Consider the following 22809-nt stretch of genomic DNA (forward strand, 5'->3'; position numbering starts at 1 on the left):
GTCCATTTATCATTGTACCAGGCTGTAAACACGTTTATTTCTGCTGTGAAGTTGGACATTTTAACATTGGGGCTTATGGGCTTATTTATTTATAGTCAGCCTCAAGTGGCCGATGAGCTGATGAGCCCTAGTTAGTTTTTATTTGCCCTTTTATTTTGAAAATACAAGAACGGAAATCTTTCCTTCATCATAGCCTGGATCACTTACTTATTAAAAAGTATTTCCGACTGTGCTCTAAGCTGTCAACACAGTACAATAAACAGACTAGCGTCTAGATGGAAACAATATACAATGTACTCAGTTTGGAGTGGCTGGACGGCAGCAGTATTTTGATATTTCTGTGTGTTTTTCTGTTGTTGGCTGATGTTTTGAAGAACAGAGCCCCGACTAACTTTCCTCCTGGACCGTGGTCTCTACCTTTGATTGGTGATCTTCACCGGATTGAACTCTCCAGACTCCACCTGCAGTTCATAGAGGTACAGTATGACGAGGCCAGCAAATACATTACACAAGTACTGTGAGGTACAACTTTTAAGCACTTGAGTCTTTTCCTGTCATGAAATACGGAAGCGTATTGCATTCACCTCAAAATAAATAAATAAATTTTAAAAAATAATAATAATTAGACACCTTTTCTCGTAACACTCCAACAATATTAGTGTTTACTAGGACTTTTCATAATTTCTGGGATTTTTTTTATTAGGAACATTAATCAATAACTTTATTATGATAAAGTACTGCAGTAACGCTATCTACACTTTAATGTGTCTTTATGGTGCCTTCAAGTGCACCTCGGAAACTCAGAAATCAAATAATAATATCTTTTTCTAAGATACATATGCAGATTTAGAAAAGTCATTAAATAAACAAATCACATCAAATGTCCCCCAACTACTTCTGGGATGAATTTCAAGTTCTTTTACTGTACCATTTTCGAATAGTCTCATGCTGAAATCATACACAATATATGGCGACATAGTCAGATTAGAAAATTCATAAAAAAACAACAAATGGAATTGGTTTCTGACAACTCAACCTGATTCTTGTTCAAAAATGGTGAAATTAAACCCCATTCTAAAAAAAGAAAGAAGGAGAGTGAGAGACAGAGACATGAGGGACTGTCACTGGACAAAGGCCCAAATGAATTTACTGGAGTTGTCAGAAAACAATTTCATTTTTGTTTTCATTTTTAGTTTACTACAATCATCTGAGAGCTTTACTTACTAGTTACTTTAGAAATTAAGATTACACATGAAGAAGTTATAAAATATGGCGTAAACTACCCAGCAGTATGTAAAAGTACTAGTAGTAGTATCAGTCGACTTTACTGTTTTTCCTGTCATCCTCTGAATTCATTATTTTAATATTTTAAAAGTTTTGACTGTTGGTTGGAGATCACAGAGGGATCATTTTATCTTGATTCTTCTTATGGAGACATGTTACATCATAAAATATTTCATGGAATTACAGTTGAAATTGTGTCTGAGAAATTTCATAAGATACAAAGTTATCATGAGACTGAAGCCAAATCTTCTGTTCCTGTTTACATTTGCCAGCCAACAGTTTAATTTGTGTGTAACGCGCACATTAACACTAGATTAAGGGAACTTTAATGGCGACATGAAGAAAATCTGTATGCAGGCCACCAGGTGGCACAGAGGAGAAAGAAAAAGAGAAAAAGCTCTTTTCCACCACTCAAAGAAACCAGATTTTCTATCAGGTTGTATGACATTTTCTTATATTAGACCACAGTGGATGGTTTTATTCATGTTTTATCTACCGTAAGGGAACCTTTGTTTCATTGTTTCTTTTAAAAAAGAGTCTGTAGTCATTAATAATGCCAAAGATGTCATATGTTAATGTCAAATGTGTCTTCAGCTTGCAAAAAAATATGGAAACATCTTCAGCCTTCGTCTCTTTGGTGGAAGGATGGTGGTCATCAATGGCTACAAGCTAGTGAGAGAGGCGCTGGTCGAAAGAGGAGAAGACTTCATAGATCGCCCCACCCTCCCTCTTTTTGAAGAATCAATTGGGAATAAAGGTACTGTGTGTTACATTTTGTTTAAAAGGTGGTAGACTAAACATATTAGTATATTATATTAGTATTTAGCTAGTTTTTAGTTATACCTATTTCCAGTTATTTCTGCTGTTTTGTGTTCCCAAAAGGTCTGGTGGCATCAAACGGCAATCTATGGAAGCAGCAGCGGAGATTTGCTCTTCATACACTCAGAAACTTTGGTGTTGGCAAGAAAAGTCTGGAGCCATCCATCCAGCAGGAGTGCCAATATCTCACTGAGGCTTTTGCCCTTCAGCAAGGCAGGCACAAAACATGTCTTATTCATCAAGCAACAACTATTCAGCTACTGCTTCTCAATATATGTGGCGCTTTTATGTCATGACGAAGGTTCTGGTTCAGGTTCTAGTAGTCGTAGTATAGAGTATATAGTATAGTCATAGTGTAGATGCAGCCCTATCGCAAGTGGTTTCATCCCTCATTGACACAGGAAGACTTTGATTCTACGCCCACATGCCACATGGGGCCCATCTCGGTCTCGCTGTGTGTAGATGTTGAGCTAAGACCAGACAATCAACTTCTAAAAACAGCTTTTTCTGCAGCTGGGTACATATATGCATCACCCTATAAAGCTATTGGGATATGAGTGAAGCAGGATCTGGTCCATGCTCCACTGAGTCCAACTCAGTTCACAAGAAATCAAGAACTGGTTCATACCTTGCCAAAGCGTCAATGGCACGTCACAATAAATCATATGTGCATAGATGGCAGACAGTACAAATATTCATCATGAGGCAAAAAACCAACATAAAATCCACTGCAGTGGAAGACAGTCCAGCAGAGTAGGAGAAAAAAAAACGCTTTCTACGTGGGGAGTGCAGCGTTAAAGCACCCCAAATAACAATCATTCTGACAAACACTCCTGCAGATAGAAACAAGTGAAAGAGTGATAATAGATAATCAGAATAGTTTTAATAAGAGTAATCAAACATTTTAAGGAGTGAAAAGTACTAGGTTTCGACCTCATCGTGTTTCATGTTGTTGGTGTTATTTCCCTTTGCCTTCCACTGATAAAGTCGTTAGTACACAGAGGCATGCACCAACATCATGCAATAAATGGACCTTGCACCTTAGATGATGTGCATGTGACTCTTTATTTTCCTGCTTCATTATCTCAGGGTCCACAGGTGTTTGCTTCATTCATTCATTTTTTAGCAGTAGCTGGAACTCTGTACACAGTATACCTGTTCTGCCAACCTGTTAATCATCCATAATCATCATCACACATTATTAGCATTTTTGTCCTATCTACATTTTATGTTTTATTTCATAGGCAAGCCTTTTAATGCACTGTCACTGATTAACAACGCCGTGTCCAACATCATCTGCTGCCTGGTGTTTGGGCATCGCTTTGAGTACACTGACGAGCAGTTCCAGCGTATTCTGCAGAACTTCAGTGAGGCAGTGCTCTTAGAGGGGACTTTGTGGGCACAGGTAAGCCTCCTTTGGAAACAAGATGCAGCACACAGCATTATTTTTTAAGAGCAGGATTTATCCAGCCAGACCTCAGAAGTCATGGTTTACTTCCACAATGACATAATCAACATGACGCTGAATGAAACAAACACAAAAGGCATTAAATAAGACAGAAAATGTGAAACCAGTGGTGAAAGCCCTTTAATTTAAAACAACATAACAACTCAGACACTCAATGAATGAAACAAACCAATTCATGAGAAACAATACAATATAATGCAGGGAGCAAACATTTTCGAAGGAGTTGCTAAACAATGATTATGTTGTTGTATGTATTTCAATATATTCAATATATATGTGCATGTGACAGTATCGCCCAAGCACATTCTGTATAATTAGATACAACACAACAATAAATAAAACATTATGTAATAGAAACATTATAGAGCAAAACCAAAACGACAAACAATGTCAACAATATTTTGCCAAAGCTTATGCCAAAAAGGGTTATGCATCCAATGCACAGTAAAACTTTTGATTCTGATTTTGATTTATTGTGATTTTGTCAATTTAATAGAAACTATAGAAAACAAGATTGTTTATCAGGTGGAGTGTGTCTGTCTTTTGAGAAGATGATCTGGTCCCTGTCTTCTTTCTCTATAGGCTTATAACACATTGCCCTGGCTGATGAAGTGGGTACCTGGACCCCACCGAAAGATATTCACGCTCCTACAAAAGATACTTGACTTCATAGAAATTAAGATCAATGAACACAAAGAAAGTCTCGACCCCTCTTCACCAAGAGACTACATCGACTACTTCCTCGCAGAGATGGGAGAGGTGAGTGTTTTGAAGTGGTTTGTCCCAGATACTGAACCACTTCATCATATCCGGTAAGAAAAAACAACGAGACATTTTCCACTACTAAGGCAAAGTCCTCTTACATTACAAATGTTCGTTATGAGTTTGTGTCCTAGAAAGAATGCAAATTGTGTAACAAGGCTGCACTGCAGTGCACATCTTCATCAGACTCACCATGTGGTGGTGGATGTGTCACCCTAGGCTGCTGGTTAACTCAGTGGGTGAAGTCTTCTTTATGCATCCAGTTATGATGAGCTGTGTTTCCTCCCTATAGGTGTACAGCCTCCTTATGAGCTTCTAATAATGATTCTGCAGGAACACAGTATCACACTATCTCATGAATGAAGGGTGGGTACTATTAGTTCTTTTACACAGAAGGGGTGTACAGTTTGATATTATCCACTTCAGCCTGTACAGTCCTCTTCTCTAACAGTCTGACTATTTCTGTAACTCCCCTGATCATGTAATGATCTTCTCACGCTTGTACATTCATACATGAAACTGGCGCAACCGTTTAACCCAGTTGAGTCAGTGGGAGTCAGTGCTGTGCTGACTGTGCCTTAGAAGTTTTTGGGGGCTTGAAAGACTCTGGCCTGTGGGGTCTCGACAGCTGCAGATCCATCAGAAAGGTGCCAGATGTTGGTGGATTAATGGGTATCAGCAGTCAGAGCTGTGCCTGGACAATAGTCGGGATAGGCAGGTCCGTGAGATGTTTTTTTTTTTTTTTTTGCTGGCGCTGGGAGGTGTGTCTTGGCAATCCAAGCTCTATAGCTCTGGATGAGCAGCAAAGGACACTGAGAAGATTACAGTGACAGATAATGTGGTAGCCTGGGGTACTGGAAGTTGTATTTGAACACTTAAATGCTGACTTCAAAATGTTTCTTCTTGGATATCTTATGCTTATCTTTGAGTGTACACTGTGCTTATGAATGATCATGGTCACATCTATTTGAACAAATAAGTCTCAAGTTGTTCCTTGGATCAAATGCAATGGACAGCGATAGTTGTGGTGGCGGCATAGATCACGTGGATGATCCACTGGAGGATGAGGTTCGATATTGTGATCCAGCAGACAGCACAGTCTCATTGATGTCATAATTTCTTACAACTAATTTCAGCTTGTCCAGCTGTTAATGATGGAATTTGATCAGTCTGAAGTGGATCCTGATGATCTCCGACAGCTGCCTTATGTCTACGCACAGTTGCAACAGAGTCCAGTGGCTTAGATTTAGGGGGGCTCTGAGAAATAACAGACTAAACTTTACTTTAAACTTGACATTTTCTAATGAAATATGACAACTGATAAACTCATAAACTGTCTCTTGTTTTATTTATAGAAAGAGGACAAAGATTCAGGTTTTGATTTGAAGAATTTGTGTGTTTGCACGTTGGATCTCTTTGGTGCTGGAACTGAAACGACTACCACTTCTTTACACTGGGGACTGCTATACATGATCTACTACCCACACATCCAAGGTGTGTTTGTGTGTATGAATAATATCTGAACTACCCCATGACTGTTTGTCTTGTAAGTGTTTTGACATTAATTTATAGTATCGGGGGCCTCTCACAGGTAAGTTGTGTGTGTGTGTTGTGTTAAGTGTTACACATAATTTCCCCCACAGTCGTCTCGACAGTACACTGACTCAGATTGTTTCCTGTTTTTACTGTCTGCAGAGAGAGTTCAGGCTGAGATTGATAAAGTCGTTGGTTCATCCAGACAGCCCTCTCTGGCTGACAGAGAAAACATGCCCTATACGGATGCAGTCATCCATGAAATCCAGAGGATGGCCGACATCATTCCTCTCAATGTGGTCCACATGGCAAACAAGGACACCAAGCTTAACGAGTACACAATCCCAAATGTACATGATGCACATGTGAGAAAGAATAACCCTGACCCTTTATGTAAGCATAAACCTTATTGTTTGTTCTATAAGACTTGAAGCTCATCCTTTTTCCATGTTTCTGTTATCATAAACAAAGATATCTGTTTTGATTGACTGTTTTCATTCATGCCGTTTCCTCAGGGAACCATTATCATGCCCTCACTTCACTCAGTTCTCCATGATGAGTCGATGTGGGAGACTCCACACTCCTTTAACCCTCAACATTTTCTAGACCAGGATGGCAAATTCAGAAAGAGGGATGCCTTCCTTCCTTTTTCAGCAGGTTAGTCAGTATTTTAAACCCTCTAAAGCAAAAGTTACACAATGTGTTTGCCCCCTTCCTTATTTCTTCTATTCTTCTAAATTAGTCACCCTCAAAAAAATGGTGATGGTCAAAGTGAATCCTTTAAAAAACTGTGTGAATAAAAGTCATCTGTTGTGTTGTGTATCCTCAGGTAAGCGTGTGTGTCTCGGGGAAAAGCTGGCCAGGATGGAGTTATTCCTCTTCTTTACCTCCCTGCTTCAGAGGTTTTCTTTCTCCCCATCCGCTGGAGAGCAGCCCAGTTTGGAGTTTAATTTAGGAGGCGTCCGCGCTCCCAAACCTTATAGCCTCTGTGCCGTACAACGATAAACCTCCAACTGACTGAAACTGAGCCATCTGTCAAATGATGAACGTCTGCTTTATTGTTCTTTTCCTATAGTGTGATTTAAACATGATTTGGAAGTTTTTTCCTTCTTCAGCCTTTTTATATTATTAATGTGAACTAAATTCAGATAAGCAACAAAAACATTTAAATTTATAAAAAAAAAAAAAAACAAAGAAAAAGAATCACTGGGAACAATATTCCTCATTTCAATTGCACGTTTTCTTGAAACTTGATGTGTAAATAAATGATAGATTCAGTGCTTTGTATTCAGACCGCTGTGTGTTCACTTTCACACTGTGGTTTTAGTCTGACATTTAGCAGGTGAGAAAAGCATTCAAATGAGAGAAAACCATTCTGCATCCGTGCTAATTTGGGTCCATGCACCCACACAGTACTTGAAAAATATGATATAAATATAATTCCTTTGTAAAAATCTGTTTGCCCCTGCAGCCAGGATGGTGTTGCCTCTCATTACATGCAACATGCTGCAACTTCAGTTCATTATTATCAAGTTATGGATGTCATCCTATTCCATGTAATACAATAACTTGACAGAACTCGGTCTGTGAATGAACAATGCAGTTAGCAAAGGGGGGGAAAGGCATCTTAAAGACATGTTTTTGACTTGTGTAGTAGAGATTTTTCTGTCTAATGATCTCAGAATACATTTGTCAAGCAGCAATTGAAAGCAAAACTTGTGGTTTTATATTTTGCTTGAGCTGATGGAGCTACAGATAATGTCTGTTGGCAGCTGTGGACGTGAGAGCTCAGGTACCCGCCATGGGATCTAACCATATCCGAAACAGGTGTTTCGGTTTAACGAGCGACCCTATTACCTGGAGACCTTCAGCCGAACGCGTCTGTGGTTGTCACAGTTACGCATTCAAGTAGCTGTCCTCGTTAGTGACCCTTTGTTTGTTTGTTTGTTTTTCATTAACGGTACACTGTGTTAAAACAAACAAGCAAACAAAAAACTACCTATTTCGTCTTAATCGTGTCTTTTTCCACAGCTACGTATTCTCTTCCTGTTTCAACGTTTGTCGTAACCACGACAACCGGTCGTTAAAGTCGCCAGTTAACAGGGTCGCCCGTTTGTCCGAAACACCCACACTCTCTGCCAGCAGAGACGGCTGAACTTTGGACGCTAGTTTATGAATTTAGTTTGTGTATAAATTATGTCGATATGTCTTGTCGAGTTCAGTGACTTATGGCTGAGATAAAATACGAAGTGGTGCTACAGTCAGTATTGTTACCGTGAAGCTTTGCTGACTCGGTTTTCACAATAAAAGCATGCACACAAATTTGCAAAACAAACATGGACATAAGTAGTTTAAAACACACAGACAGAAGGGGCAACTATTTACTGCATACTACCGTTAGAAACTATATGATTAGTTTATAATAAACCAGATTATATACATATGCATACATAGATATATGCATATGTATATACTGTCATATCCACCTACCTCATGTAAAGAACACAACCATATTTATTCCACCACCTGCACCATTGCCAGTCATCACCAGTCGTTTACCCAGTCTACAAATGTCTATAGATAGATACTCATGTCTATATATCTATATTTATGCAAAAATATATCAAATCAAAATCAAATCAAAAATCTAATCAAATCAAATTTTATTTGTATAGCCCAAAGTCACAAAGTACATTTGCCTCGGAGGGCTTTACAATCTGTACAGGGAGTGACACCCTCTGTCCTTATACCTTCTATATATATGTTTATGTTTTATGTTGTTTATGTTATGTTTGCGCCTACCTGTCATGTCCCTTACCTGTCTCCCTGTATGTACAATTGAGAGCAAAGTGAACTGGAGTCATATTCCTTGTGTGACCTGGCCAATAAAGCGATTCTGATTGTAATTTCTCCCTATTTTATGACATTTTATAGACTTTATCTTTTCCCAAAGGATCAATACATCACTACTAGACCTGTCAGTTATAAGTTTATTGAGATACTAAATTATGAAAGAAAAGCCTTGGTGGTTTTAATAGTAAGTGTTACCCTAGAGGACAAATGTAAACCCTGGGCTTTATCATTTCCCAATACCATCTACCAATTTCCAAGTTACCCTTTTAAAGCAAAAGTTTACAAAAAATAGTGTCCAGAAAGTTTTTGTCTGGAAGTAAGTATCACAGCACTGAGATTTCCCTGCTCGAGGTTACCAACAACCTTTTTACGTGCAAACAGACAATGAAGTGTTATCTTATTTTATCTGAATGGCTGCTGATGTTGCCATCAAAAATCTAATCAAATCAGATTTTCTTTGTATAGCCCAAAGTCACAAAATACATTTGCCTCGGAGGGCTTTACAATCTGTACAGGGAGTGACACCCTCTGTCCTTAAACCCTCGGTTCGAGTGAGGAAAAACTTGCCCACAAAAAACCTTTTAACAGGGAAAAAAAAAGAAATTGACCTCAGGAAGAGCCATGTGATTGTTCCTTGCACTCCTGGATCTTAGCACAGTCTTGGACGTGATCACTGTACTGACAATCTATGGGATAGGTTGTAACTTGATATTTGCATCATTTACTGTATATGCATCTCACAAATCTGCAGCAATTGCATGACCAAAATCTCAGAAATTGTTATATCGTCAGCATGTAGTGCTGGAGAATCAGTTTATCACTGCAGCCTATTTGTCTTTATTTGAACCTGCCCTGTCCTGATCTGAACTGAATATGTGAACACTGTGACCTTATCTTGTACTCTTTGGTAGTTTCTTTGAAGTTGACCGAAAGAGTGATTAAATAACCAACTCACCAACTTGCAAGGCTAACTGACGTGCATTGGACCGGTAGAGATTGCCTAATCCTGTTTTCTGTTGATTATCAATATGAGGGTGTTTTCACATATTTGCAATCTTTTTCTTGGTGTATTGTTCTACAAGAATAAACAATCCTGATTGTTGACCGATTTATCCAGATCATCTCTTGGCTCCTCATTTTCGCCACCACAGAAGCACCAAATTATATTACATTAAAATAGTATTAAAAAAGTAGCTATTTCAGCTAAAATGAACTTTTACATGTTTGTAAGAAGACGAGTCAATTCTGAAAATTGCAAACCACAAGCATGAGGTTTCTCTAATCTTTGAAGATACACCCACTCTAACTTCTGGGTTTTCCCAGTAAAGCCTTTGAAGTTACAGATGGAAAATAACCAGTGAAGGAAATCATAAAAACTATGTATATGAAGACACTCTCAGTCTCTACTTGTTTTTCCTCAAACACAGTCGACTCTCTAGCACTCTGAGGGACTATAAACATAAGGAACCAGCTAAATGGGAAAAGATATGGGTTGATTTTTGTGAGGTGACCTTTTTCAGACCAAACGTGTAAGTTTGTTTTACCAATCTGACTTATTTAAGGGCAGGACATGTACATTTATTGTCAGTTCAGGCAGGACGGTGAACTGTTTTTGATGTAATATGAATCAGCTATGCTTGCCTCGCCATTCACTGAATCAGCACATGTAGAGTTACTGTAACAAAGCCTTTAGAAGTGTGAGGAAACAAAAAGAAAATAGGTTGTCGTCAAGCTATGGTCAGCATCTTCAAGTAAAACCTGATGTCACACAGTATGTTAAATTTTGGGTTGAGTGTTTGGTTTGTCTGCTAACAGACGCACTTTTAATGAGAGCAGGTACTCAGCATATGTGTGTGATGAAAGTCAACTGAACCTTTGTTGTGATGAAAAACAAGCAACAGAAGTAGGACACCAAAGTACTGCAGTAACGTTCAAAGTTTTTGCATTTGCCAAAATACCACCAAACTAGGTCACTGCCCTCTTTAAGATGTTTCACTCGCTCAACAGTCAGATGAAGCAAGTCACCTGAGCGGTATATAACTATGGTTAAAACCTTGTTGGATTGTATCTCACTAAGAAACCTTGAAAGGCACGCAGACGACATGAGATTCAGGTGAGTTTTTATCTTTCTTACACATCAAACATAATTTGGTGTTTTGTGAGATCTTTGATAAAGAAGAAGAAAATGAAAACAGGACTGGATAAAAAAAAAAAAGATCTCATTTCAAGACCAAATATCCAGGTTGTATCATCATGAACTTTGAAGATAACTTTATGTTGGGAAATTCCAAGAATGTCATACTAAAAACAATATTTGATGATTTATAAAGAATAACTTTTGTTTCCAGCTGCTGAGTCATGCTGAGTGGGTTCTGAGAAATTAAGAAAGATGAGCTGAGATGAATCTCCACTCGATCATTTGGATATTTATTATTATACTTATCAGTTTTTCCAACAAGCGTGAGTATTACATCCATCCATCCATCTACTTTTTTGCTGAGCCTGTTAACTCTGTTTCAGTGAGAAAACTGTATCACAGTTTGGTAGCGTTTGTGGTTTCCAGATCTAAACCATGCTTTTTTAACTCACCACAGTGCTTTTGATTTTTTCTTCTTTGTATAAGATTAAAATGATCATAGAAAGACAGTTTTTTTTTTGTCACGTATCAAAGCCAGGAATGGGGATTGAGGATAAAAATGGGTAGAGAGGGGATCGTTTGTATCACAGAATCATATTCTTGACACCGTCAGTGCACGTGGAATTTAATCATTCCTGTGTGGCATCTGACTTTTAACATACTTTTAAAATAAAATATCTTTCCTCGCTACTGAATACAACTCCTGTGATTGTCTGCTTGTCTGCACAGGTTGCCCTCTTCTCCTTGCTGACTGCCAGGTCTTAAATAAGCATGGCTACCTGACAGTAGAACCAGGTCCGCTCTTCCTCATAGGCTCAAACCTGACAGTGTACTGCCACCTGTCAAAATGTAATCACAGGTAGGAATGTATAATATGATACAATATGTCTTCTCTGCCTGTGTTTATGTTTGTTCAGATGGAGTTATGTTACTGTCTTCCAGGGCCAAAACCTTCCTGGAGCTGAACGGTAAGAGAGTGGCACCTCGGGAGAAAGTCAACTGCACCACGACAATATTCAGTTTGTTCAATGTCCGGACGCCATACTCTGCATTGTACTGCATCCTACAGAAGGATTATCCTGACATTGTTGATGGACTGGACCTGCATGGTGGTCGTATGTACAGTTATTTCTACAGTCATGTCTACAGTCATATAACGTTAGTTAGAATTTTATGAATTAAAAGGCTACATTTTCTGAAGAACTGAAGAAACTAAGATAATGACTAAAGTGTGTCATCATGGTTAAAAAACACATTTCTGCAATGGCAGGCGGTTTTTAGACAGTTTACTACGAAAATGTGTACTTTATTTCTCGTAGTTTTATGGTGTCACAGAGGAATATCATCGGTTTGAAGTCCTTTGGCAGAGACAGAGAGCTGGAGCATTTGTGGCTTTAGCTGCAGAAGCAAACAATTGTAGTTCACCCACAATACCAGGCAATGGGTAGTGCAACTACTGGTGTTGCTCAGTCTGACATTGCAGAATAAACACCTTGAAAAACATAGACTTGAAAAAGTAAGAGCTATTGAAAAGGAAGAAGTAATAGCACGCTTTTAGTCGATAAGCAGTAATGTGCCAAAAACAACATAGGGAACACAGATATTGTGTTTGTTAGCAGACATACAAAAATGATGGTTTATGGTTTGCTTTTGATTATTTTTCTATTTTGTTTTCCATCCATGAAGTCCCTCCAGATAAACCCAAAAATATTACCTGTGAGACGTCAAGAAGCTCAGATTTTATAAACTGCTCATGGGAGAGAGGACAGGAAACACACGTCTCTACCACCTACAACATTTCAGTCAACAGGTATGTTGTTATTCTCGGGTTAAATTAAGCTTCTGCCTTGTTTTCTCACATTTTTTATTATTTTTTAACACAGGTTTTATTATTTCAGAGAAAATGGAACCCAGATGCTGTTAGGTCAAATCGAAGATGCTGAAGAAATTGAAATACCACGAGCAATGATAGATGAAAACACTAAATACCAGTTGATTGTCACTGCTTACAACCAATTTGGAACATCACAGTCTGATCCAGTCGCCTTCTGTGGAAACGATATAGGTAAATTCTCATTTATGTTATCTTTCTAACTGTGTGTGCCTCTAACTAAACAGGAAAATGAAGAAATATGACTAATTTTCACCTTGCTATCAGCTAATCTCTCTTCCTTTGACGTGAATAAATGTTCACCATTATCACTGTTTCAGCGTTTTACTGTTTCAGGGTGTTTTTCTATTCTTCTTTCTATCTCCACGTTGTGGTGACCAAGGTTCAAAGAGACCTAATGTTGTCTTCCTAGACATAATAAATAACTTGCCATTGACATTTCGTTAACATGAACAGACAGCGTCTCCAGCCTAGAATGTGCTGACGGTAACACTAACATGAGTAAAAACATTCTCTTTGACTATTTCTGGGCGTGTAGTATTTGTGGTGTTATCTGCAGGGGTTTAAAGTCTGACCACCAGCAGGAGTTGGGCAGAATGTGAGACCGACTCAGGCACTTCTGTTGTACTTTGAGAGTGTCTCTAATTCTCCTTGGCCAAGCGTCAATAAATATTACAGCATAAGACATCAGAGGCTCCTGAACACTTTCTTCCCTCCTGACCTCACCATTGACCTTTGACTTCAGCAATTTCTAACCCTAACCCCAACACAGTGAACTTTTTCAAGTTGTTGTTTAGACTTTTTGAGTCATTACTGAATTATTAGCCGCTATTTTATTGTTTGCCCGACAAGCCGTCACTTGTGTGCATGCTACTTCCATGTGCTTTTCTGTTGCAGTGATACCAGAGACCCCTCGCATTATCCAGATAAAGTTTGGGAACAACTCCATAGCAGCCATTTTGCAATGGGAAACTGCTGAATCATCAGAGCCCCTCAGATCTTTTGTCCGGCTCCGCACAGTTAACGGCCCCTGGGTAAAGTGATGTTATGACGCCCATCACTCAGTTTCAGTCAGGTAGTGTGCAGGTGATATAATCTCTTCATGTTTTTTTTTAGGAAGCGGGAGAGGGAACAGAGCTCAGTGAGGGTCTGATACAAGTAAAAGGCCTGAAGCCTTTGACTGAATATGAGTTCCAGATGAGAACATGTAACTCAATATCAGGACTGACGCACATCAGCACGCCCAGGTCAACCACCAGCAAATGGAAGTCTCTCTGCAGCAAATGGAGCCCATCTGTGACAAGGAAAAGCCCCGGAAAAGGCAATCACGCAATTCTGATTTATCATGAAACAAAGGCAATCTGATTGTGAAAATGTGTGTGTTTGTCGTCACTCATGCAAAACCAACAACCTGACATTCAACTTATCTTTAGGTCCATATCAGCAGTTGCATGCATGGAGGATGTTAGGCAGCGTCAGAACAAATAGTTTGCGGTCGGTGACAGTTTTGTGGAAGGTAACTCCTGACGAGAAAGCCAATAACATACTTAGTGGATGATGTTGAAAAGTAAACCCTAAAGTGATGGATGGATTTCTTCCCCAGCCTCCATCTCCAGAAGATTTCAGTGGAGAGTTGCAACACTATAAGATCTTTTGGGGTAGTGACCAGAAACAAGAAGTGACCTGTCATGCTGCCTTGAGTCAGTGTTTGGTTGAGGTACCAGCAGAGGTCCAGGCACTAAGCGTCAGTGCTATCACCTCATATGGGGCATCTCCACCAGCGGAAGTGTCACTCAGGCACTCAGGTACACAAAACACAGCACAACATGTTTAAGTTGTGAGGAAAAAGAGAAGAATAAACTGTTATTCTTTCTTGGTGTCTAACTCTGCAGGTGATTTTGGACCTGTTTTGAGAGAGTTGGCCCCTGCAGCTGATGAAAGCTCTGTATTCGTCTCCTGGTCGTGGCCGGGGAACAAACATTGGTCAACACCTGGAGGAGAACTGCTGTGCTATGTGTTAGAATGGACAAGTATACCTGCGGCAGAGCAGCAGTGGCAAAAACTGAGTAAAGATGAAGACAGCACATCTATCACAGGTATCATACAGTTAGATTCCTGTCTGCACACACACACTGTGGAATAAACAAAACTTGCCATTGCTTCATAATAACCCAACAACACTCAATGGTTTCAACTTAGAGTCAAGTGGTGCTCTCTTGTGGGCAGTTGGTGAATTACACTTTGTGCTTTTATAATAATCTGTTGAAGATCTAAAATTATTGTGATACTCTTCATTTATTTGAAGTTTATTATGTTTGTGAAATATAGTGGACTTAATGGTGAGAGCGTTTCTGCATTGTTTCAGGACTGACTGCAGGTGTGAGGTACAAAATCTCTCTGTATGCTGTGACCACCAGAGGTGTTAGTGCGCCATCAACTGAGCTGGTGTATTGCAAAGAAGAGAGTAAGACTCATAGATCTCCACATGTCCCCAAAACTCATAACCCAGTTATTTCCTGCTATTTTAAATATCGAGATATGAAAAATGATATCAAATTGTACTAAATCATCATCCTCTCTCTGTCTCATTGTTTGTGTTTCAGAGCCAGTGTCTGGTCCTAACCTGTCTATACTGGAGCATGGGGCCACACGGATCCAGATCCAGTGGGACGAGTTGCCTGTGAGCCAGCAGAGAGGCTTCATCACAAACTACACCATGTATAGCCGCACACTGGAGTCCAGCAGCACTGAGCTCCGAGGTAAGCAGCTGTACTGTGTCCTTTTTGTGTTTGTTTGTCTTCTATGTGAGAATATACCTGAAACAATTTAGACTAGAGATATTTTGATGATTATTTAAGTTGCATTTTCTAGCAAAAGGGACAATTTTCACATGTTCAAGCTGATTTTTTTTGTCTGATGTGATACAAATCTGAATATTTTGGGCTTTAGGCTGTAAGTCAGACAAAACTTGTTTTAACACACTGGTATGTGTGTACCACTGGTGCTACACGACTTCCATCTAGTGGTACTTGGAGGAATCTCTGAAATATTTACTTTAAAATTAAATAAATACATTTAGAAACAATCTGATCAATCAAAAAAAGTCTGTCTAGCTCTTAAACCGTTCACATTCAGTAATCGACAACAGTCAACAATAAGTAATCTTATTAGGCATGAACCCACCTCCTGTGTGAAATGTCTGTATCTGTAAAGGTTCAATCTACAGTACTGTATTAAATGTTGATCTTAATGGTGGTACTTGGAGAGCCTAAGACTTACTGAAATGTTTTGTGCTGTAAAAAAAAGTTTAAGAAGCACTGCTTTAGGACGTTTCGGAGAATCAATGGAGAAAACAATTGTCAGATTGATCAATAATAAAAAAAAATGTATGGTTTCAGCCCGATCTAAATCCATAATATAGAACATTTTCTACATTTATTAACCCAGTTTTTCAATGCTGTGTTCTCCGTAAACATTTCTAGTGTCAGAGAGAGAGACAGATCCTGTAATAAGACTAAAACTATGTGCTTTGCTAGAATCCACTGGGAGTGGGTGGTCCACTAGTCTGTAATTTGGGTCAACTTGCTGTGTCAAAGTAAAATTGTTTGCTCTCAAAGTTTTGGAGGAAACACAACTTTGCTGTAAGTCGTTTCCTGTTCTTGTAGATCAAGGGTACTTGAAAGTAAGGTGCCATGTCTTATATGTGTGTGTGTGTACTTTACCTTGGTCAGGTTGAAGGCTTTCAAGCACGAACGTATGTACACGTGTGGGAAACTATATGCAATAGTATGCACATAGTGGTGTTTCAGCACAAAACACTGTTACATAATGGAAAGTGTGCAACCTGCATCCCAGTGATACTTCCCTCCCACAAACCTTCAGCGCATCAGCAGGGTTTTTCACCTCGCGCTTCCAGTAATGTGGTGAGATTAAAACGTTAAACTCATGGTTGCGTCTGTTTTTTTTTGTGTGTCATTAATTATTTATATATATTTCCAACAATGACACTAGACTCAATGGAGAATAACAGATGATTAAGAAAATTCATCACCATATATTTAACAGTTGCGAGTTTTAGTCTCAGACAGCCAGACATGGAGTTGTATCGTTACATAAACGCCTTGTTGTGCCAGACCTGTCTGTGTGACTTCAGTGAATCATAGTTTTCTAGAACTGTCTCTGACCACGAACAGGAAGCCTGTGTGGCTGCGTGCACACATGCAGCCGTGAAGCTGTTACTAACCAGCCTGTGAACATCAATGTTAAGACACCTGAGAGCTTATTTTACCTCATCTTTATGTGACACCTTGGGTGTACACTGGATAATTTCATCAGAGGGTTTCACTTAAAAGTTAGTTGAGTATCTCTGTGTTTATGTGCAGGTGTATTCTCATCCTTCTTTTGCAGCTACGTAAACATAATTTATTGTGAGATGGTAATAGTCTGGAGACAATTATGTACAAAAATATATCACTCTTTGACTCCTAAACTAAGGTCAAGAGCGAGATCTGAGCACACAGAAATGTACTGGGATTTTTCCAGCACTCATATTTGACATTTCATCACAACTTCACATCACATCACACAATGTTGGGGAAATTAGAATTTGCTCAACTGATATAAAATTGCGCCTTAAAAGACATGACTGGCAAAACAGTTTCACCACAGGGTCACTTTAGAGTGTTAGATTGTTTGTGTTGTTTCTAAAGGCCAAGTGTGTTGATTTAAATTCTACCTTATTGTTTCTATGTGGTTGTAACGATTCAGTTCAGGCAGCTAATCTTGCCTGATTGCCTAATTGCCTAATTGCGCTGCCTTAACAAAGACATCAATGACTGTTTTCTCTCCAGTGACGGTGTCTGGCTCCGACCCCAGACAGAAGTGGTTGGACTGTCCTGAAGGAGGTCTGGCTCTGCAGATGACAGCATCGACCTCAGCAGGAGAAGGGCCGCGTGGGAGTCGGATCTTTTGTCAGCCTGCAACTCCTGCAGGTCACTCTCCTGATGCCATCCCATCCCATCCCCCCGTTAACAACACAAGCTTCAACATATTAAGCCTGTTGTGTGAAAGCATTTGTAACCGTAATTTCACTGTGTTATAATTCAGCCCAAGGAAGTTTGAAGTGAGAAGATTAGTCTCTCTTAAATGGTTTGTCTCCCCCTTCTTGTCTTCTCCAGTTGGCCTGGTGATTGGGATTGTTTTCATCACTACCCTCTTTATAGCAATCATAGCCAATCTGATGTGCTGGAGTTGTGTGAGAAAAAGGTATTAAACATGATGTATGCTTAAATATCTTTCATTGTTTCGTGCGCAGGATACACATCATAGATAGTACATAGGTTTTGTTTTACTAGTAATCGCAATGGATGCCGCTGTGGCTAATTTCATGAAATGCCACACCACAACGTGACCGCACGAAAAAGCCACACGATTAACATGAATAGAAACCTAAGCCCTATGCCAAAGATCAGACTTAAATAGTGGAATAATTCTTGTTTCGATAGCAATAGAAGTAAATGAGCAAGCAACAGTTCGTAATCTGGAACAATCATGAAGATTTGCACCTTTATTTGGGCATGTCATGGTTAATTAGTGATATAACAACAAGTTATACCATGGTTCAGTAGTGCTTTAATATTCTGTTAATTTCATACATGATATCCTTTCATGTTTGATTGATTTGCTGGTGATTGGGATTTTTTCATCATTACGCTCTTTAAAGCGATCATAGGCGACGTGATGTGCTGGAGTTGTGTTAGAACATGAACATGATTTGTGCTTAAACATCTGGAGCTGTTTCATGAGAAACAACAGTCACCAGACATTATCTAATAATATTAGTAACATTAGTATTAGTAATAAAGTATTCTGAGGATACACATCACTGCTTTTCTTCATCTTCTACAGCTGATTTTGAATATACATTAGTTTTGTTTTATTAATAGAATAGATGCCACTGTGGCTAATTTCATGAAATGCCACAACGCAACATGAGCGCACGAACAAGAAGCCACATGTTTGAGATGAACAGAAACCTAAGCTTTGTACCAAAAGCCATACTAGATGTGGTTAAAGCACCCAAGTCTGATATAGTGTGACACTTATGCATATTGTGATATACATTTTGAGTAAAAAGTAAGACATTTGGCACACATGTATGTTTATATATAGATATAGAGAGCAGGGCCATGACAGGTTACCAAATAAATGGTAAATGGACTGCACTTATATAGCGCCTTTTTAGTCCTCTGACCATTCAAAGCGCTTTTGCAGGACATATCTCATTCACCCATTCATACACATTCACACACCGATGGCGCAGCCTTTGGGAGCGATTTGGGGTTCAGTAGGACACTTCGACACGCAGACTGGAGGGGATCAAACCGGGGATTGAACCGCCGATCATCTCATTAGACCCGCTCTACCTCCAAGCTACAGCCGCCCCAATGAAAACAGATTTTTTAAACTCTTGATAATTGCCAATGTCTGTTCAAGCTGATCCTGTCTGTTGGAAGACCACAGAGAAAAACATGAAAACCAAAAACTTTAAAAACCTGCAGCACTTACCCATACTAGGCATCAAATGCATCATGTGACCTATGACTAGAGGTTATCCAGCTGTAATTCTGTCAGTTTTACTGCTAATGAGAAGAAAAATGCGCTGATAGAAAGCTTACGTTCTAAAGATGTATTGGTTGTCCCTAGGACAAAGGCAAGATGGGGAGATTTGCCCCTAAAACGACCAAGCTTCATTGATTTGAAGGGGGAAAAACATGTCTATGGTCTTCTGACGTCTAATCTAATCAGCTTGAACGCAATCATCAAGACCGTCATACAATCTCCAACAGAGAATATCCATCCATTGTCTGTAACCACTTATCCTCATCACCTATCATCCATCCCAGATGACTTTGGGCAAGAGGCATGGTAGAAACAGAGACAAACAACCATGCACACTCACATTCACACCTACAATCTAGATAAATTCTTATGTGTACTTCAGCTTAGCTGCCTCACTAATGTTGTTTTGTTTTTCTTTCTGTCTCAGGATCAAACAGAAATGTATATCCTGTGGACCTGGTTGGTTTGATAACCACCTACCAAAACCAGGAAACAGTATTGCCATCAGACTGCTGGAGGTAAGCAAAGCAAAGCTTTTTCTGTGCAAACAACTGCTCCAACACCAACTATATAAGCATGAGGATCAATAAGGATAAGAGGGGAAAGAGTTAATGATCATTTTAATAATTTAAAAACAGCAGTTTCTAGAGGTTTACCAGCAGGACTACAGTAGGAAGTCATTTGCTACTTCCTTTCACTCTCACAACTTTGTGTGTTGCTGCAAGTGCAACACTTGAGGTTTGCACTTTAAGTCTAACCATGGCTTTGCTCTTGTTTTTTTTTTGGCTCCAGCAGGACGGAGGTGAACCCCTCTTCTCATCCGCCTACAGTGACCCTCCACTGTCCCCTATCAGTTTCATCTCCCAGGGGGAGAGGGACGACGTGTACCCCAACATTCACATGGAAATCTCCGCAGATCCTGGGACGACGCTCGTTGACAGCCAGTTGGAACATGTCAGCTACAAACCGCAGATTGCTACGTTGGATTTACAAGAAGCGGAGGAGGTGATGGAGACTGAGGAAGAGCTGAGGGATGTACAAACAAGTTGGGAGGAAGATAGATGTGTATTTGGAGGATTACTGAGAGGCTTTCTGTCCAATGTGGAGGTGGATTTCTCTGATTCACCTGTGGGCCTCACTCTCAGCTCTGTCACTGGCCTTCTTTTGCCTAAAACTCCTGCAACAACAACTGTCATAAATGGAGCCTTTTTATTGGGGACGAGGGTGGCTGAGAACGATGTGGAAGCAGACTCTTCGTCTCTGGATTTACACCAGGGTGAAATAATGACTCACGACACAACAGACACTTGTTTATCTCAGTATACAGTTGAAACAACACTGACTGACGGTTATTTCCCTCAGGTAGCCGCTATCAGCAGCACTACAATCTGTGACGCACAGAGGTAGCGGGCACGATGGGAATGGCACAAACTTGCACTACTAAACTGATTTTCAAGAAAGCATTATTAAAATTTGCCGCTTGACCTGAGTGACTTTGTGTAATCAGGGAAATATATGCCTCAAATGATGTAACCATAATCAGCTCCGCTAAAACCAAGTTAATAAATAAATAAGAAATGTTTATATTGATGATTGATTGAATGCCATTCAATTATCTATGTGTCAGTTCAGGCAGTCCAAGATGTCTTATGCTGAAAGGTTTATTGAAGCTTGGCCAAGGAGAATGGAGGATCTATGACCACTGTATGAACATGCTCACTGCATCTACAGTATAAGTACTCTTAGTGGTCTGACATTGTTCTCTGTCGAGGCTTTTACGTTATGTACCTATCTGTTGTGTATACTTTATTGATCCCTCGAAAAGGGAAATTCTTTTTCCACTCAGTTTTTTACCCAAAATACACCAAACACAAAGACCTCATAGCAAACATGCAAATGTGGAGAGATGGTGGAGGGTTTGGCAGCCACACAGAGCGGTGCCCTGTGAGCAGTTAGTGGTTTGGTACCTTGCTCAAAGGCACCTCGGCAGTGCCCAGCCTGGCACCTGTCCAGCTACCAGTCCACCTTCCATAGTTTTGTCCATACTGGACCCTCCAGTTGCCAAGCCAAATCCCTACAGACTGAGCTACTGCCCAGAGAGTGAGACAGTCCTGTGATTTGACTTTGGTTACTATAGTAATGATCAAAATGGATCAAATATCTGATAAAATATCTCGGATTAGCACTTTTCTGCTGATATTCATTTTTCCCAGAGGATGTATCCTAATGACTTTGGTGATATTTACTCTAGTGCCACCATGAGGTGCACATAGGTGTGTGTTTTAATGTCTCGATAACTATTTGATGGACTGCCATGAAATTTTATACACATAGCATGTTAGCGATTGCTGTGGCTATGGAGCAACCAGCACGGCTGTGGGTTAGTCTACAAGGAGCTTTTTAACTGGTTATGAAACCAGACCATCAACAAGAAGATTGGATATTCCTATATAGTTATTATTACCCTGATAGCAAATATTTGGGCTGTATTATGGCATACATTTAGCATTTTTGGCTTTCTTTTGGCATTAAGAAAGCCTTTTGGCTTAACTGTGGTATGATTAGGGTTATCCATAATAGATAAGGAGGCGCCAGCAATATATGGCTGAGTTAAGGCATGTTTATGGCATGCCAGAAGATTGGGCTCAAGCGGGAACAGCTGATTTGGGGCTCTTCTGGGACATTTATTGCTATATTTTGGAAGTCCACAATTGAATTTTGGCTCTCTTTTGGTATGATTTTGGCTTTCCTAATTTGGGCCATTTATGGCCCAGACATCCACCCATAACCTTGCCAAAATGCAAGCCAGATTTGGGCCAAAGCGAAGCCAAAAGATTTTTGCTATCTGGGTAATGGCTACTTTATGGGTATTCAACAACTTTGAATCAAGCATCAATCAAGAACAAAAACACAAGACATAGCAACCAGCTAATATTATTCAGTAGTCCAACAGCAAGAAGCCCAGCTCTGTGTCTGTCTTTCAGCCTTTTATTTCACAAAGCTCTCGCCAACAACTAAAAGTCAGACCCAGATTTACTCTTGTCTGACGGCCTTTTGCTCAGTCACTCTCTCATTTTCTATTCTCAGCTTCCTCCGTCAACATCCTCTTCGTTTTTTTTCCGCCTTTGTCATTATGTCCATAGATGCTGCTGAGCCTGATTACATTGCCTGCCTGCCAAGCTCCGGTTCTGGCACGACACCAGCTCTGCTCTGCATCAGCATTTCCCCCATGCACCAGGCCTGAAAACTTCTTCTTCCCAGTGGTCCAAAACACCTGTGATACAAACTCCCCAGATGCTCGGAGCTCACAGTCCAGGCAGCATGGCTAACGAACTGAGCTAACGTTAACTAGCAGCAGCTACAGTTCACAGCAGTTTACTGTAAATTCTGTGTTCTGTAAATCACAGAGAGTCTGTGCGCAGCAGCTGATATTAAATAGCG

At 39.8% G+C, this 22809-nt stretch overlaps 2 protein-coding genes across 7 annotated transcripts; both read left to right on the forward strand.

Moving 5' to 3' along the window:
- The first annotated feature begins 195 nt into the window (after window positions 1–195).
- Window positions 196–9194, forward strand: LOC104930796 (cytochrome P450 2J6). Of its 2 annotated transcripts, none has more exons than XR_003464069.1 (9): window positions 196–476; window positions 1879–2041; window positions 2167–2316; window positions 3348–3508; window positions 4154–4330; window positions 5689–5827; window positions 6029–6259; window positions 6382–6523; window positions 6696–6763. XR_003464069.1 is itself a non-coding variant. In XM_010745674.3 (9 exons), the coding sequence occupies exons 1-9, from the start codon at window positions 276–278 to the stop codon at window positions 6869–6871; spliced, it is 1497 nt and encodes a 498-aa protein (XP_010743976.3). In that variant the 5' UTR covers window positions 198–275; the 3' UTR covers window positions 6872–9194. The 2 variants fall into 2 exon arrangements, 1 of the variants encoding a protein (XP_010743976.3); XM_010745674.3 differs by having other exon boundaries at window positions 198–476; window positions 6029–6216; window positions 6696–9194.
- Window positions 9195–10137: 943 nt separating this feature from the next.
- On the forward strand, window positions 10138–20921 carry il23r (interleukin 23 receptor). 5 transcript variants are annotated; one of them, XM_027289917.1, is made up of 18 exons: window positions 10138–10248; window positions 10727–10832; window positions 11068–11179; window positions 11586–11715; window positions 11799–11971; window positions 12543–12666; window positions 12755–12921; window positions 13645–13781; window positions 13864–14068; window positions 14181–14263; window positions 14351–14552; window positions 14640–14843; window positions 15113–15211; window positions 15351–15506; window positions 17598–17738; window positions 17925–18012; window positions 19796–19886; window positions 20161–20921. In XM_027289917.1, exons 3-18 carry the CDS (start codon window positions 11119–11121, stop codon window positions 20773–20775), a joined length of 2676 nt encoding a protein of 891 aa, XP_027145718.1. In that variant the 5' UTR covers window positions 10138–10248; window positions 10727–10832; window positions 11068–11118; the 3' UTR covers window positions 20776–20921. The 5 variants fall into 5 exon arrangements, with proteins under 5 accessions (XP_027145718.1, XP_027145717.1, XP_019134711.2 ...); XM_027289916.1 differs by having other exon boundaries at window positions 10152–10248; window positions 10689–10832; XM_019279166.2 differs by having other exon boundaries at window positions 10152–10832.
- The last annotated feature ends 1888 nt before the right edge of the window (window positions 20922–22809 follow it).

The sequence above is a fragment of the Larimichthys crocea genome, chromosome XVII (assembly GCF_000972845.2).
Source record: "Larimichthys crocea isolate SSNF chromosome XVII, L_crocea_2.0, whole genome shotgun sequence".
NCBI classification, from domain to species: Eukaryota; Metazoa; Chordata; class Actinopteri; family Sciaenidae; genus Larimichthys; species Larimichthys crocea.